Source organism: Periplaneta americana, chromosome 4, assembly GCF_040183065.1.
Source record: "Periplaneta americana isolate PAMFEO1 chromosome 4, P.americana_PAMFEO1_priV1, whole genome shotgun sequence".
NCBI classification, from domain to species: domain Eukaryota; kingdom Metazoa; phylum Arthropoda; class Insecta; order Blattodea; family Blattidae; genus Periplaneta; species Periplaneta americana.
This window is the reverse complement of record NC_091120.1, coordinates 14,761,644-14,778,638: the sequence shown is the minus strand read 5'-3', so window position 1 is coordinate 14,778,638 and position 16,995 is coordinate 14,761,644. Positions and strand designations below refer to the sequence as shown.

The 16,995-nt window shown below is 36.3% G+C and overlaps 2 protein-coding genes across 6 annotated transcripts in view; one reads left to right on the top strand and one right to left on the bottom strand.

Annotated features, from left to right (window-relative positions):
• Positions 1–3,261, bottom strand: part of LOC138697539 (serine-rich adhesin for platelets-like) — a 58,278-nt gene extending 55,017 nt beyond the window's left edge. For all 3 annotated transcript variants that reach the window (XM_069822861.1, XM_069822863.1, XM_069822862.1), the window contains exons 1-2: positions 2,821–3,261; positions 794–903 (exon numbers count right to left, since the gene is read on the bottom strand). In XM_069822861.1, the coding sequence (XP_069678962.1) occupies positions 794–903; positions 2,821–2,994 (284 nt within the window). In that variant the 5' untranslated portion in view covers positions 2,995–3,261. The remainder of the gene's footprint in view (positions 1–793; positions 904–2,820) is intronic.
• A 341-nt stretch (positions 3,262–3,602) lies between these two features.
• On the top strand, positions 3,603–16,724 carry LOC138697540 (transcription initiation factor TFIID subunit 11-like). 3 transcript variants are annotated; one of them, XM_069822864.1, is made up of 6 exons: positions 3,603–3,799; positions 3,891–3,961; positions 4,042–4,180; positions 7,657–7,726; positions 12,318–12,605; positions 14,391–16,724. In XM_069822864.1, the coding sequence occupies exons 3-6, from the start codon at positions 4,044–4,046 to the stop codon at positions 15,942–15,944; spliced, it is 2,049 nt and encodes a 682-aa protein (XP_069678965.1). In that variant the 5' UTR covers positions 3,603–3,799; positions 3,891–3,961; positions 4,042–4,043; the 3' UTR covers positions 15,945–16,724. The 3 variants fall into 3 exon arrangements, with proteins under 3 accessions (XP_069678965.1, XP_069678967.1, XP_069678966.1); XM_069822866.1 differs by lacking the exon at positions 4,042–4,180 and having other exon boundaries at positions 3,608–3,799; XM_069822865.1 differs by lacking the exons at positions 3,603–3,799; positions 3,891–3,961; positions 4,042–4,180 and adding an exon at positions 7,207–7,231.
• The last annotated feature ends 271 nt before the right edge of the window (positions 16,725–16,995 follow it).

Below are 16,995 nucleotides of genomic sequence, written 5' to 3'. Positions count from 1 at the left end.
GGGCTACTCATCAATTAGCACTGGTCAGCTTGATGAGTTAATGACTGAATTTGGTATAATTTTCCTCTATCCAATACCTAATTCCCTCTTTACCCTTTCCTATCCAGTCCTCTGACTGAACTCTTACTTTCTTCGACCCCGACGGCATTAGAGCATTCGAGGCCTAGGGGTTCATTTCCCTTTCCTTCCTCCTCTTTCTACTTTTCTGTTCCTAGTGCTGACCTGCTATGGCACTAAAATTGTCCTCCAATGGCTTAAGGAGGGAAAGCTGGTGATCAACAAGATCTCCCAGCTAGGTCCAATGGACCCGTCGACCAACAGCAGGTGTGGTCCTCCAGACATTCTGGGGGTTGTGTGTGAATGAAGTAGCCACCAAAACGTTAAAATATAGTGTTCACTTAAATCGGCTACAACTTGCCATTTAACCGCTCCAATATGAAATGTTGCCAATATTTGAAAAGTTGTAGCATTGTTAATCAAGGGAAATCTCGCCTCCTGTCACTTATCTATTCCATTAACTAACAGAACCTAACCTTATCACAGTCCTCGCCTTCTGCCCTTTTGATTCAGGCACTCATTTACACGAAACTTCATTACATTTGTGATCCAGGGAAAATACTCGTCTTTATTTACTGTACATAGACTGTATGGAAGGAAATGTGTATGGTAATAGGCCTATTACCAGCACTGCAGTGCTCGCTTCTCATTGGATATGCTAACAGACGATTTTTTGGTGTGCCTAAACTTTCATGGTCGTATGGTGTAAGAAAAGAAGAATAACAAAAAATCTCACCTATCACCTGCAGTTATTATGTCACCATGTCCTAAATATACTTCAGAATCTCCAATAGGTGTACCATTCACTGTTGTTGACGACGTGTTACTTAAGTTCTTCAATGTTGCCTGCAAATATAAAAATGTTATATCATACAGCTCTAAAAAGGAACTAAAGCCAACATAGGCTTTTGGGAAATCCTTAGTGTACGGTTTCTTCTCTGCCAACAATTTCTCTTAAACTGGCAGATTTGTCTGTGTTTGTCGAATGTGAATCATAACGCTTACGGAAAGGCACTTTTGAGTGCCAACAATATATTGTGTGCGCATAAGATAAGAATGGTGAGGGTAGAGAGAGGAAACCGTGAACTGAGGTTTGTAATGATGATAATGATAATGATAATAATAATAATAATAATAATAATAATAATGTCTTTAAACAAAAATGTGTACAACTTTCAGCCATTTTTTTGTTCTGGAGGCATGGCTCCGGACGTGATCTGGACTAACTTATTGTGGAATTATGATAACGGTGAGGGGAAACGACAGATCCCCGGAAATTCGGTAGAAAACGTTGGTCAATATGGTGGACATCATCGAGGTGACAGGTTAGGTTTGGTTTGTTCAGTTTTTGGTATGTCTACCATAAAAGTATAATATGCAAGGCATACCAAAAACCTCAACAAATCAAAACCAATCTGTCACTGATCCTCGATGGTATCATTGATGTCCATCATACTGACCAACATTTTCTACTAAAACCTCTTCCATCCGCGGTATTACTGAAGAATACGATACAGCCATAGTACATCCCACTGATGAAACAAGGATGGCGACGATGATGTAATATAATAAATATATAATATACGCATGGCATACCAAACGTCTCAACAAACCTAACTTAACCTGTCACTAATTCTCGGCCTTACGAAAATTTTTAATCTACCAAAAAACGTAAAGTTTCGTATCGTATTCTTCAGTACCGGTAAACCCGAGAGGCTAACCATTCGGCCACGGACGTCTGTCCTTTTTTAAACACCCTAAATAACACATTACGTATGTCCGACTTAACCTTACAGGTGTAAACAAAGGGAGTAGTTTCGTACCTTCATATTGGATTGTAGCTATTTCAACTCAAAGTAGGAACTGTGGGTTATTGTAAAGATTATAAAAGTAAATCCATAGCGCTACAGCTCTGAAGGGCCAAGACTAACCAGCCGGCTGCTGGCCTCACGTCCACATGCCGAAGCAGAGGTGGACGATCATCCAAATGGAGTGAAGGTATCGTCTGGTTAGCACGATGATCCCCCCAGCAGTTATAGCTGGTTTACGAAACCGGATTTTCGCCACCTATCGTAGCTCCCAAAGTGCATCACGATGCTGGGTGGGCACCGGTCCCATACACTGACCGAAATTTCATGAGAAAATTTCTTCCCTCACGAGGACTCGAACCAGCGCGCATTCCGTAACGCAGGTCCTAGGCAGGATGCAACATTAATGCAGATTGTTGTCTCTTGTAGTATTACTTGCTTCAGTTGTGTTGTGTGGTTATTTTTGTGTTGCCTTATAATGAACCCCAATAAGTGTAAATATACAAGTTAAGGGGCCCAAAGTTAACTCGGCAAATTTCAAGCTAAAAGAATTAAATTTGCAGAGGTCATACAATCAATCATTTTCAATATTACTTAAATGTCCGATGTCTATACATTATAGCCAAAGTAAATAACAGGCTATGCTCACAAGGTCCCCTATTTTGGATTATCGTACCGCCGTAAAAGATATACATTCACTTCAAATTCACATGTTATGGGCTATGATTGCTGTAATTGTCACTAATATTATATGCTACTGCTGCAGTCATCTATCGTATGGGCGCGAAGTATGGTCCACGTGTTGATTTTTTTAAGATAGTGCTAGCAGTATGCACAAATAGGCAATGAAATACTATTTCACAAAATGCTCACTAATATATTATGATTATCAATACCTAAATCTTAGTAGAGTTTATAATGTTAAATGTTATACACCAACGATAAGTTCTCTTACCTGCCCAAATTTAGAAATAAAAATTTTACAGTGTTCTTCAGACACAGTTTGAACGTGAATCCTCACATCGTTATTGATTCCTCTTCCAATAGTACAAGTTTGTGTTGTTACAGGATAATTCGAGCCATCGGTTCCATCACGTTTTATCACCGATAAATAACCGTGCACCTTCATTTCCGAAGGGAATATTTAGTTAGCCTAGTGATTTTATGCTGAGGTTGTTCTTACTATGACCAAAACGATTTCAGTTTATTTTACCGTATATTCCGCAATTCCAACACTATTTGCATTAAAAGAGCTTAAAACGCGACCACTTATTACTCACTTGCATACTTTATCTTTCATGTTAATGCACCAATATTTCTTTTATCAAAACTGTTAACGATAAAGATAGTTCATAGCATATTCCGTTTTTATCCAACACAATACAAAATTCAAATGTTCATATTCATCCGCAAGAAGAAGTGCTACACCTTTGGTTACCAGTTGTTAAAAATAATAATTATGAAAGTATATTAATTTTACATAGAAGGTAATTCACACATTTCTATTATAAATAAATAAATATTCTCAACATCTAATATTATTAAACGTATATTTTTAATTTCCTGTCATCTCGGAGTAATACATTTTTCAAATTGGCGTCTGTCGATGCTAAGATTTTATTGGTCGACGTAATTTACCGTTCTTGAGCGCGAAAGGTGTAACAAGAGAATGTATAATTCAGTCGTGAAATTGCAAATTGTCATCGCTTACCCTTTATTTATCACGGTTTTACAAGCTATGTCTTAGAACTAACAATATTAACCTCATAAATACTGATTAATTTTGTGTTTCAAGTAAAGCGTCAAATTGGATATCAATCTGTCACTGCTTGGCATTGGTACCAATAGTGATCAGATATAAGATTAATTGAAACAAACCGCTAATGAACTCTAATTCACATTGAAACTTATTCATCATTATGAAATATAATAAAGTAAATAATTAATAATATTTGTCTCAAAATTTGAAGCTCAACAATTGCAATATATACTTCTTTTCAATATATATTGTTGGTATTCCTACAGGCAAGAGCAGCCATTTTAGCGTGTAAATTTGTTGCTGCCGCTACTACAAGGTATCATAACAGACATTAAAGGTACGTTTTTGTAGTGTTATTTTGTCTGTTGTGAAAAGGGGTTTGGATTACAACGAATACATTTTACGCTTATGTTTCAGTAATGGGAAAAACGCCGAAGGAAAAACATGGGAATGAGAGGCGCAGGCCTTATAACTATCCAAGAAATGCCCAAGCTCAGACTCGGAACTCTGGTACCGAAAGTCGGAACTACAGTTATCCGTCCGGAAATGTACCAAGGTACAGTAAATATTGCTAACATGTTTCTGTAATGCAATGAAATGAAACGAAATGAATTGCGCTCAAAAAGGGTAAAGAGGAAAGTTGTCTGGCCTGTCCTCTCATAGCCTTTCGCAAGTGTAACATCGACATGGTTGTAACCGGCAATATCAGTGCTCACTGTTTGGTGTAAATAAACCATACACCTTCCATTGGATTATCACCCGAATAGTTGGTAAACAAACTCATTGTTTTGTAGACAGACGTACCGCGATGTGAAATTACTGTAGTCTTCGATGGAGTAATGAAAAGAAGCTACAGGTGCAAACCATATTGATTACACATGCTGTCCAGGGAAGATTGCATTGAATTTATTGAAAGCTTGTGATATTACAGAATTTGATCAGTAGTGAAAGGCTGATAATGCATTCAACAACAGTGATGGTGTATTTCGTTACTTTAAGGAAATGTTTGCTACATGATATATAGTGTTTTTTTTCTGTTTATAACACTTCTCCTTTAAATAGCAATTTGAATTGTGTTTTATTATACCTTATATAGCTCACAGGTCGTCACCTGTCGTCGCCATAATCATCAGCTTCAACATGGGTACCTAAAGGATTCAGTCGCGTGTAATTGTGTTCCTACTGCATTTCTTCGTACAGATCAGAATCTGAATAACTGCTGCTGCTGCTGCCACTGCCTGTTCCTCTACCTCATCCTCTCGTCACTGCTGATTCTGTAGCAGTCACTCATTATGCGCTTTCGACATCTCTTAAAATAACATAAGCAGCAGATATTCACTCTTCCCAAATTCTACACAAACACACCACGCTTTCTTATAGGCTTATGTTTTATAATCTTCGCTTTTTACTGCAGAGGAATTTATGTCTTTAGGTTTTAATGAAAGTACTAATCTGTAATTGTGTGTGTCTAATGCCTACCCACTTCACTTGCGTGATTCGGGTTTCGCATTGCGGATAGGTGGCAGGATTGTGACCCATTTTTCAAGTTGTACACCACATCGGCTGGCCACATTATGCATGATTTGTATCTTTGAAGAGTTATGTCGTGTACTGGGGTGAGTGTATGTGTAAGTAATAGGTGAGGATGATGATGGTGAGGAAGGGAGAAGAGGAAACCCGGTGCTGGCACGTAGCCTACGTCTGTCGAATAGCACCAGGGGGCTGCCAGGCTTATTGTGAAAGCATAAGGTCTCTATCACTATTAAGAACATTACTATTGTACTATCTTAGTTATAATCCTTCTTACCTCGTTTCAGCAGATATCCTGCAGTAACAGTATTATAAATTCATAAATAGGCGTATACTATAATTGGAAACTAGGGCTGGTTCTGAATAAGACTGACTCACTGAGTCCTGAACTTATCTCGCTAACATTATCTCCTTCATTCCACTCAGATGCTAAATAACCATAGCAGTTGATGAAGCGTCGTAAAATAACCAATTAGAAACCATACTGTCACAAGAAAATGTCCGAAATGGGAATAGTTGAAGCCATAGTTGTTGAAGAATTAATAAAAGCGGGGAGGGGGGAGAAACAAAAGCAAAGTGGGGTTATGAAGTGGATAGGGAGAAGTCAGAAGTGTGCTGGGTATTGTTTTAACTCATAACATAAAGATACAATGTTGTGAGTTAAAACAATACAGTGAAAGCTGACAGGTCAATATAGCGTGGTCTAATTTACCGCGAATTCGTATCTAATGCGGGAAAAGTATGTCCCCCAGTAAAAAAAAAAAATAATAACATAAAAGTATCTTTATCATAATGGAATTTTCTTTTACAGTAACTATATTTCTACATGCAATGTATTTAAATGGTACTTAAAAAAAAAAAGAATAAACATGTCCGAACATTAGAACATTCCTAGCAGTTCTAGATCGTCTTCAGACGATTCTGGTTCATAAAATGTGTTATTAAAAGCCTTATATGTAAAAAAAAAAAAAAAAGTCATGTAAAATTTCCTTATGAATTTCTGATTTTTATTTAAAGAATTTTCGTGCAATTTTACGACCTAGCTCGCACTGTATTTCTTTTTCTTCATTATTATTATTATTATTATTATTATTATTATTATTATTAATATCAATGGTTTTTTTTGTATTGTTCGCAACTGAAATAATGTTGACTGAATACACATTCATACGTTTTTATTGTAACTGATATCTTCACATGTGCTGAAATCGTCTAGTAATAGTTGAGAAACAATTTCTTTACCTACTGATTTTATGCCACACCTTTCTGTTCTTTGCCTTTTGCTTTCTAAAAGAAGATTACTAAATGGTTATGTTGAAGGGCTATGTCTACGCCAAATGTCAGCACTTTTAATTAGTATGTAGACAACATTATGCTGTAAAAAACATAACCACAGAGGACTGTTGTATGTGTTATTTCAACAGTCCATACGTACATAATAGGTTTGTTTCTGCAGCGAGTTTGTGATGGTTTCAAAACTGTTCCAACTTAATTTATTGTGCATGATCAGCGATGATTAGTTTGAAATTAATTTCAAACCACCCAGCACGAACTCTCATTTACTGTAAAATAATTTATTAAACTCGTATATTGAAGATGTAATTAAATTTCACAGTATATTTTAATAATTAATACAGATAAGTATGGCAACATAAAATATTAATGCAAAAAGTACATAGATGCCAGTCCAGTGGATAAAAATAAAGCACAACTATCTTAATGCGAATGCATCAGTGTGATCTGAGATTGGTTTGAGCTTGATCTGCAAATTTGCTTGACTATTAGGAAATGATTTGTCGATGGTTTGATTTGCTACAAGAATGCCAGACTTTAATCAGCAAGTAATCAAAGTTTTCAGTTACAGCTGCGTGAACCGTAAAATCAATGTGCACATGTTTATGATGGTTGGAAACGGAAACTGCTGCAGAAATCTATAAGACGTAATATTTATATATTAGTTTGTTATTTATGTTTAAAACTTTGATTTTTAATTATATTTGTTTCTTCTTCGTAAACCCAGTTTGGTTGAGGAGGCAACCACTGTAATTTTGTGAAGTACATGAAGAGACACTAAAATGTAAGTTATAAAAATGTAGTGTGCTTTATAGATGAGATGGGGACAATTACACTGTTTTCACTCATGATAATTGCAAGGATATTTACATCGAAATGAGTGTGTACATGTGTATTGAAACCAGTGTACACTTCACTGTATGTAACAGTTTTAGTTCACATACTAGTACAGTAAACTATGTGCGGAGGTGTCTGTAGTGTCTTATTCTTCTTCATCGTAATTAAAAACCTATTATGTTAAACATCAAACCCACCTATTAGAAAATCCGTTATGGACTGTTTTGTTTTACATTATTTAGAATTTTTTGGTCTTGTTATTATGTTACTATGCATATGCATTCAGAATGCACCGGATATACTCCATACATCCATCTCATTTAGCACTGGAATTCGTCTGATCTAATATAATTATCCTTGCCTTTTGTGTAGGAGGATTCCTGTATACAACATACATCAAGGAATTTCTGGCCCAGTACCAAACCAGCCTTATCGTTTTGGGGTAAGACATTCTAGTTTGTACAGAGGTTGTAATAATGGACTAATGGTAACATATTATTATCCCCAGTCTTTGTTTGGAACCAATTAAATAGTAGTAGTACTGTATTATTTTTAACAAGTAAGTGTAAATATACAAGTTAACTCGGCAAATTTCAAGCTAAAAGAATTAAATTTGCAGAAGTCATACAATCAATCATTTTCAATATTACTTAAATGTCCGATGTCTAAACCAGCTGTGATTATCACGTGGGATGTGTAGTTACGATTTCTTTCCCCTAATATTTTTCCTCGCATGTAATATGCACGCTGGGTTTTTAATCCAAAAATTATGGGGAAAAGTGCATCTATTACTTGAGTAAATATGGTATGTAACTACAGATAATTTTCATTATTAAAATTAATGCAAACATTTTATAGAAATTCAAACAGTTTTAATTTATTGCGAAATAATATGTTAACTAGAGAGCTTAGTATAATCTTAATTGTTTTTTTTTTTTTTGTGGGGGGGACGACGACGACGACGAAATGATTATATAATAAATAAACCGTGTTCAGCTTCTGTTTCAGGTATGTTTAATGCTTCTTGATCCCACTGAAGGTCTTGTGTAAGCAGTTTGAAGTCTGGCATCTGAAATAAAGTATACATCATTATCCATATAATTTCATACAAACGTATCTTTATTCAAATGTGGAGCCGAGTAATCGTATCATTTCCAAACATACCCATCATAGGGTCTGCTTAATTTCAGTTAATATACGATTAATTTTACCTGGAATTAAATTTTTATATTACATTTTTTTGTATGTCATTCATTTCCTGTTTGAGCACAAGCTACGTATAAGAATCTGTTATTATTGTTGTTGTTGTTATCTAATGCCGGGCTTTGGCAACAAAGCCATTAGCGTTCTTGCTCTCCAATATTTCTCTGTGGTGGATCCATCAGGTAGAGTAATGGCGAGTATAACCACACCATCAGAAATAGAGGAAATGCTATTTCATCTCTTACTCTGGCCTGCCACGGCATAGAAATGTTCCAGAAGTGGTGCTTGTGAGAAAGGTCCGTGGACTCTAAAACTCCTCCCGGCCAGGTCCGATGGACCCATTAACCAACGACAGGTGTGGCCCTCCAGTCATACTGGGGGTTTACGTGAGTGGGTGATGTAACCACCATTACAAACAAAAAATAGGTGCCCACTTAAAAAACGGTTACACTTATGCTAATTAACCTAATGGCAAATCCTTCAGATAAGTATTCTGGAGGTAAAATAGTCCCCCTTTCGGATCTCCGGGCGGGGACATCTGCAGGACGTCATTTACAGAACATCCTTAAAATTCTCCAATGGAATGTATAAGAATCTTAAATTAAGTTTTCATGTAAAAAATATGGGATCACTGTGCAAAAAGTAACAATTGCAATTTTCAGTCTAGAATTAAGTAATTCTTTCAAATTATTATGCTAATTTAAAATTACGAGTAGGCCTATGCTATATAGAATTGTTTTATGATCCACTTAATAACTAGTTCTGTTTGTAGTTGACATTAGCCAGATGAGAAACTGCTGCCATGTTTTGTATGCACTAAACCTACTGGCGTTGGCTGTGCATGTTTGTTGCCAAGCTCAAAGTACATTCGTACAGCGGTACTGCACAATCTCGTCAATGAGGCACAGTTCTCTGTGCTTTGATTGCAGAACTTTCGTTTAATTAAGGTACTGTAAACTATTACATGATCAATTAATTCTGGAGTCCTTTTGCTCTTGCTTTGCCACGCTTGTCATTAGTTATGAGGCTCGTGTGTTCAAATACGACAAAGGGTGATCATACCCTCAGCAAGGTTTTCTGCACAGACGATCCTGTTTTGCAGATTTACAGCATGTGAAAGAAACTTGTACTGATAAAAGAGCTTCAGGTATAATTTGCTCGCCATTTCTTACCCACATTCAATGTTGATCTTGAACTATATGTGCAGTTGAGAGCATCATTAAAGACACTACTACCACTAACATTACTGTTACTATCACCACCACTATTGTCACTACTACTAATGCTACTACAGTGAAACCTGTTCAAATCGGAACCTGAATAATCCGGAATCCTGTCTATTTCGGAACAATTTATTGCTCCCGGCGAAATTCGTATGTATTACGTGTAATTTTTCCTGAATAAAATGGAAACTGCCTGCTACTGTTCAAAACGGAAGTAATATTTTGGACACACTATATTTTGAAACAGTGTGTAATTTCAAGGAATATACGAAATATGCAGGACATCAAGATAAAAACAAGTTTTCTTTGCAAAATTTTTGAGGGTACGAGGGTGTGTTGGCCTGTCGGTCATAAATTGTATTACCCTGTTGACTAGGCAGACGAGTCCCTTCAGAGATTTTCAATGCTTCACACCCGTATACTCTCGTAGCTAGACAGAGCGCAAGTGTAGTGATTTCCAGGTAAAAAAAAAAAAAAAAAGTTGCACAAAATGTGGCATTAACATTAAGTGATGAAGTAAAAGTTATCGAGTTAAAGGAAAATTACAAACGAAGTGTATATGAAATAATGATGAAGTTCAGTTGTGGAAAACTCAGGTGTGACACTTTAAAGATAAAGATCATAACGAGTGAGTCGCTTGCGGCCAATATTAGTGACACAAAAGGAACCAGAAAGCAACTCTTTATGTGGAAATAAGTGAACTGTTATGGGAGTGGGTTCTTCATGACCTTTCAAAGAACATGTCAATTTCTAAATCTATTCTGCAAAACAAGCCATTGTACTGGGAAAGAAATTAGATACAGAATTCAAGGCTTCTAATGGATGGCTCCTAGTCCAATTAATTAATAATGTGCAGTGATATACAAAACAGTATTAGAGTATAGTGTTAGATATTAAATTGAATGAGATCAGTAAACTTTAGCAGTGTTTAATGACTAATGAATGAGTTACGATAACATTTATACAGAAAATGAGATTTTAATCAAGATGATTCACCAGTGGAATAATCGACAGAAAGCTGTTTTAATGTGAGTAGTGTTAAATGGGATATTTTGTACTCCTTGCCGTTTGCGACAATGCCATTTTGTTTTTCATGTATACGAATGATAAAATATTCCATTTTAATGTAACACCTGAATAATACGGAAACCTGCCCACAACGGAAAAAAAATTAGGACCATGTCATTTCCGTCTTGAACTGGTTTCACTGTATGACCACTAACACTACTGCTGTTACTACTGTTACTACTACCACCACCACTATTGCGGCTGCTTTACTACTACTACTACTACTATTGTTACTACTACTACTACTGCTATTACTACTTGTCTGAGTGGTTGTAGCATCCTGGTTTCCCCCATCCGTTTCTGCTGGCTCTCTGTAAAGGATATGACTGGGCTGTTTAGCTTTCCTGAAAATATTTGCTCTATGGAATTCGAATTCTACGTAATATTAGAGAACTGTTTAAAATAATGTAAAAAAAGGGCCCTGTTAAATAAACCACTTTCATGACCCTGTGACAACCACTTGGATGGACAGTACCACCACTACCACCATTACTGTAGCTGCTGCTTCTGCTACTTTTCCATGAATTCGGAAAATAATTATATTTCTTAACCCTTATTTTCTCTGTTTCACAGAGTTCTTACAATGTAGTGTTTCATTTTCTGTTGAACTGGTGATCAAAAGGTCACTTAACAATATGCGATTTGCAATACTATTGCAGTACAAGCATACCATAATGTATAAAGCCACATATGAAATCCATCAGAGGGCTGTAACATGGTTAGATAAAATTGATTCAAAATTCTATTGGACCGTCTTCCAGCAAGTGTCTGTTGTAACTTGTGAAGGAGATTTCATAGTGCAGTTCAACTAGAGGCTAAACAGATGTGACATAATTATTATAATTTTGACGGCAAAGAATAGTCTGCTGGACTGTGTGCTTATTTTCCTACACACAGGAACATCACAGGTTTCTGTAAGGAAATGTAGTATTTTTTAGGCACAAGTTCAAAGTATGCATATTTCATTCTCATTTAATTTTTATATTAATTTGTACTTGTCATTTGTAAGTTATTTATGAGATTATGAACTTACGAGACAATTCTACTTCAATACACAATATTTAACTGAAACTCTGTTCTACGTTTACTTTTTCTTCTATTGCATGAATGAAAATGAGGGTATTTGCTTGGACATACACCAGCAACATTGTATATAATTCAGGGGCGTATTTTGCGGGCTACCAGGGGTAGCCCAAGGAAATTACAAAAGAAAAATTTATAATATAACATAATGTAATAATTTTGTATTATTAGTTTTACCATAGTAATTAAAATTAAAGTAATTGTTAGATATATTTTGTGTAATAATAGGGTCAGCGGTAGCCCAAACCCTTTAACCAGTATACGCCACTGATATAATATCATGAGTGAAAGACTGTTTTACTGTACAATGGTTTAGTGTTTGGTGAAACATTTCAGATGGTCTGTTGCAAACCATGTTGTACTGCAAGTTGCATAGTGTAAGGTGACCAATAGCAACACTCTAAACACATTACATGTTACAATTTTACATGTTTTGTCATTATAATTTGGTTGTAGGCTGACCGAGGGTACGGAGGTAGGCTTCGTGGAGTTAATAAACCATTAAAGCCTATTTTGAGTAGGCAGAGGAGACCAGATCTGCGCAGTAAGCGAGTTCTCTCTCCTCTCCGTAAGAAAACTACCACAAATAAAATGCAATCTCAACCAGAGGGGCAAGAATTGCTCCAAGACAAGCATGAGGGAACGACCTGTCAGGCAGAAGGAACTAACTCCGAGAGGATAATAAAGAATGGACCAGAAAATTGCAGCTCTCATGAAGATATGAAAGATGAAGTTGTAGGCAAGGTAGGCTTATATAGACAATAATTTATGTTGAGGGTGGAAGTGAAATAGCCTTGCAGATTTTCAGAGTGAATAGCTGATGTCGTATGTAACAAAAAACTATAATATCATATTGGTAGAAAGTTCATAGTTTTTCCGAAATGTTTAACAACTTCTCATTCGGCAACTATTGCGAGTAGAATCGTGAAATTTTTCCATATCAATAGGAAATCTAATAAAGAATGATTTATCCCTCTGGCATAATTCAATAGCATGCATGGTTTTCGTGTAAATTTAATTTTAAAAACTTCTAATTTTAAGCCACTGCACGATGCTAGCAAGTGGCAATGTTATGGCAAAGAGCAGCTCACGTACCAACACACACAGAGTTCGTTGACCTCTTACATCTGTGTCACGAGTAGAGTGTGTTAGCGGCGATGTTGCCGGACTGCTGAAACTTTAAACTTAATTTTCTAATTAACCGTGCATTTAATCACAAAATGTAGTCATATAAAATGACACCAATTTAAATATTAACACAGTGAAGTTATTTATTTAATTTAAATCATTAAATATCTTAATATGGGAAATGCGTGTTATTATTCGGTTGAGAAGCTTTTATCATCCAGTCTGCTGTCAAAAAATCTGAAAGTTAGAATTTATAAAACAGTTATATTACCAGTTGTTCTTTATGGTTGTGAAACTTGGACTCTCACTTTGAGAGAGGAGCATAGGTTAAGGGTGTTTGAGAATAAGGTGCTTAGGAAAATATTTGGGGCTAAGAGGGATGAAGTTACAGGAGAATGGAGAAAGTTACACAACACAGAACTGCACGCATTGTATTCTTCACCTGACATAATTAGGAAGATCAAATCCAGATGTTTGAGATGGGCAGGGCATGTAGCACGTATGGGCGAATCCAGAAATGCTTATAGAGTGTTAGTTGGGAGGCCGGAGGGAAAAAGACCTTTGGGAAGGCCGAGACGTAGATGGGAGGATAATATTAAAATGGATTTGAGGGAGGTTGGACATGATGATAGAGAATAGATTAATCTTGCTCAGGATAGGGACCAATGGCGGGCTTATGTGAGGGTGGCAATGAACCTTGGGTTCCTTAAAAGCCAGTAAGTAAGTAATATCTTAAAGAATCTTGAAATGAACTCTATACTAGCAGACATATGTCACTATCAAGATAACTGGCGTCAATATGTGAGGCGTATGTCTAGGACTAGAATCTCTCATGCAGTCCTATATTACCTATCTAGAGGTAGGAGATCAACTGGACGTCCAGTAAAGAGATGGACTAAAAACTTTAGTGGACCCTGGGATTATAACCTGTATGGATGATGATGATGATGATGATGATGATGATGATGATGATGATGATGATGATGATGATGAATAATTTAATAGTTCTTCAGTACTGTATTTCGTTTTTATTTTTATTGCTTATGCTAGAGTGCCAGCTTGTAACTTTGAATCCAAGTTGGTAGCTTATTTGCTGCTTACTAATTATTATCTTCATAGGGGATCAGAATTAATACCTAAATGATGAAATCTTTAAGTGAACCAGTAAGGTTAGTGGAGGTTCTTGCAACTCAGCATTAATGTAACAGTGTGTGTATATGATTATGGTTTGGCTAAGTTTCGATGAGTTGACATAATCCCTTGAACGAAAACGTACAAATAATTGGTGAAAAATCTATCATTGTTTATGTAATTAAATAAGCTTTATTAAATTCAGACATCTGCTGTGTCATCTTATGTGAAAATATATTTTTAGAATGATTAATTACTGTTTTGTTTCAGTCATTGCAGATCGAAAACGGAACTCCAGAAATAACAGATAAGAATCCAGACTCTTATGAAACAAGTGGTGTAAATGATAAAATGGCCATTAAAGATGAGCCAGAGAAGGTACAGACTAAATCCAAGCCTTCTAAAGAGAAGAAAACAAAGAAAAGTCCCAACTCTGCTAAAGCCTCTTCTAAAGGAAAAAGTCCTAAATCAAAGAAGGAACAGAAAGATGTAGAGGAAGAAGCAGGAACAGAAAATAAGGAGAAAGAAAAAGAGAAACAGAATAAGAAGTTGGAAGTGGAAGCAAGGAACAGAGAATCTGCATCTCCTGAACGTCAGTCCAGTGCTAAAACAGTCAATGTTACTCCTCCACCTCCAAGGGCAACAGAACCGGATACAAATGACAGTGTAGGGGAGGTCCTCAACCAGGATCAGAGCAAGTCTTCTTCAGATGATGCACCATCTACAAATGAAGAGGAGATTCCTGTCAAGTTAGTGGATACGCACAGTGTGAAGGATTCTCCAAGAAGAAGCACACGGCTCACTATGCTTCAGTCTTTACCAAAATCGAAAATCCCAGAAAATCCTGATTCAAGTAGTGTCATTGTGTTGGACAGTGACAATGGCATTTCAGTTATGCCTCAGTCTTCAGCAAAACCAGAAAATCTTGATTCAAGTAGTGTCATTGTGTTGGACAGTGACAATAGCGTTTCTGTTACGCCTCAGTCTTCAGCAAAACCAAAAATTCCAGAAAATCCTGATTCAAGTAGTGTCATTGTGTTGGACAGTGACGATAGCATTTCCGTTATGGGAACAAGGAGAACATCCCAAGATAGATCATTTGCTCAGTCCCTCCGAAGTTTATCGGGGCGTCCGTCATTGAGGTCGCTACCTGCCTACAATAGGTCATTCAATAGGCCATGTACAACTGGTTCTGCATCTGTCCGCAGTACCATCTCTAGTAAGTCTGGAACTACAACAGGAAATGATTCTGAGAGTGACAGTCACGATAACAAAAGTTTACCGTCAAAATCAGGTTTGTGGGGTTTGTTTCGTACCAGCCAGAATGCATCTTTCCAAGACTCTGCAACCGATAATGAAGAATCAACAAATCGTTCCGTTGCTGATGACAGTGGGAACGATTCAGAGGCAACAACAGAACCTGCTTTCGAAGCTTCTTCCAACATCAGCTTTGGTAAACGAAAGAGCAGAGATGCTGGTTTGCTAGAAGAAGTAGAACAGGAGAAGAAGAGACCCAGAGCAGAGGGACTTGATCAGAGGAACAATGCAAACACCTCCTCTAAGCTGATGTCCATTATGTCTTCACCAATGCATTTGTTCGCAAGCAAGATAAGAAGCGATAAAGGTAAAAGCAGTACTCCTGTACAGATGCTCAAATCCTCTGTTATGGATGAAGATATGTCCATGCAGCAAGATAATGTCAGTGAGATTCAGTATGATGACGACAATCCAAACAATTTCAATGAAAAGGCAAGTTTGGCAGATGTTTCGTCTAAAGTCGATGAACAGGAGGTGGCACCAAGAAGATGGTGTAGCATCATGTGAAAAAAACATTTTTTTAAACTATATTGTCTCGTATAACTGGAAAGTGATGTATCTATCTTAGCTACTCTTGTTCTCTTTCCCCTATTTGAGATACCCGTAGTAGACTCTGGGAATGCTTGGAAATTATACAATTGTGAAGAAGAAAAGTGGCATCTTGTGACAAACTTTACATTCTTGAACTTACGTACTCTTATCGTTCATAGGCAACTGAATATAGTGTAAGTGGAAAGTTTAGTACAAATCATAAGATTTTTCATATTATATTGCGTATTATTTTAGAATTTGTCTTTATGAAAAAGTATGTATCATCACCCACCTAAATGAGGATATTGTGTTTTATGCAGATTGTTTATAAGGTTATATTTTACTGAAACTTCCCCATTAATAATAGAAGAGTGTAAATGAATGGTAATTAGTTAAATCTGGCAGAGAAACTGAGTAATGTTTTAGTCGGATACCTACAACTTTTAACTTGGAACATTTATATGTCTGATTTTTAAGAATAACTTCTTCACGATGGTATTTTTCTATGTATGTCAAAGCAATATGTATTGTAAACATAAATGCCAACATCTGGTCTTAGAGTAAGATCTCTGTAATTAGAATAATAATTATTGCTAGACATTACCGAAATTAAATGTGTCAATGGTACTTCTGTTGGCGAGTATTATTAGCTTTGTTATAAATTTAGGGATTGTGTTTTTGATGGTCAATGTTATTTTGTATTCGTCATGATTTTTAAGTTGATAATATAAGATAAAGGATGTAGAAATATAAAAATGTGGTTTTATTTCCCTTTGGTTATAAGATACCTCACTGGAGAAAAATTTTATAGCACCATGAATTATCATTACAAATAATTAGTAGTGAAAATATCTTCTATTACAATGGAGAAAAGGAATAGTGTGCATATGACTGGAGTTCTTTGAATATAATCAATTGTTTCTGGATTGGTATCATTGTCAACAGCTGAGATTGAAAGAAATTGCTGTCAACATACAGCAATTAAACTTTGACCTTTGGAAAAAAATGTGATTTGTATGGGATACCG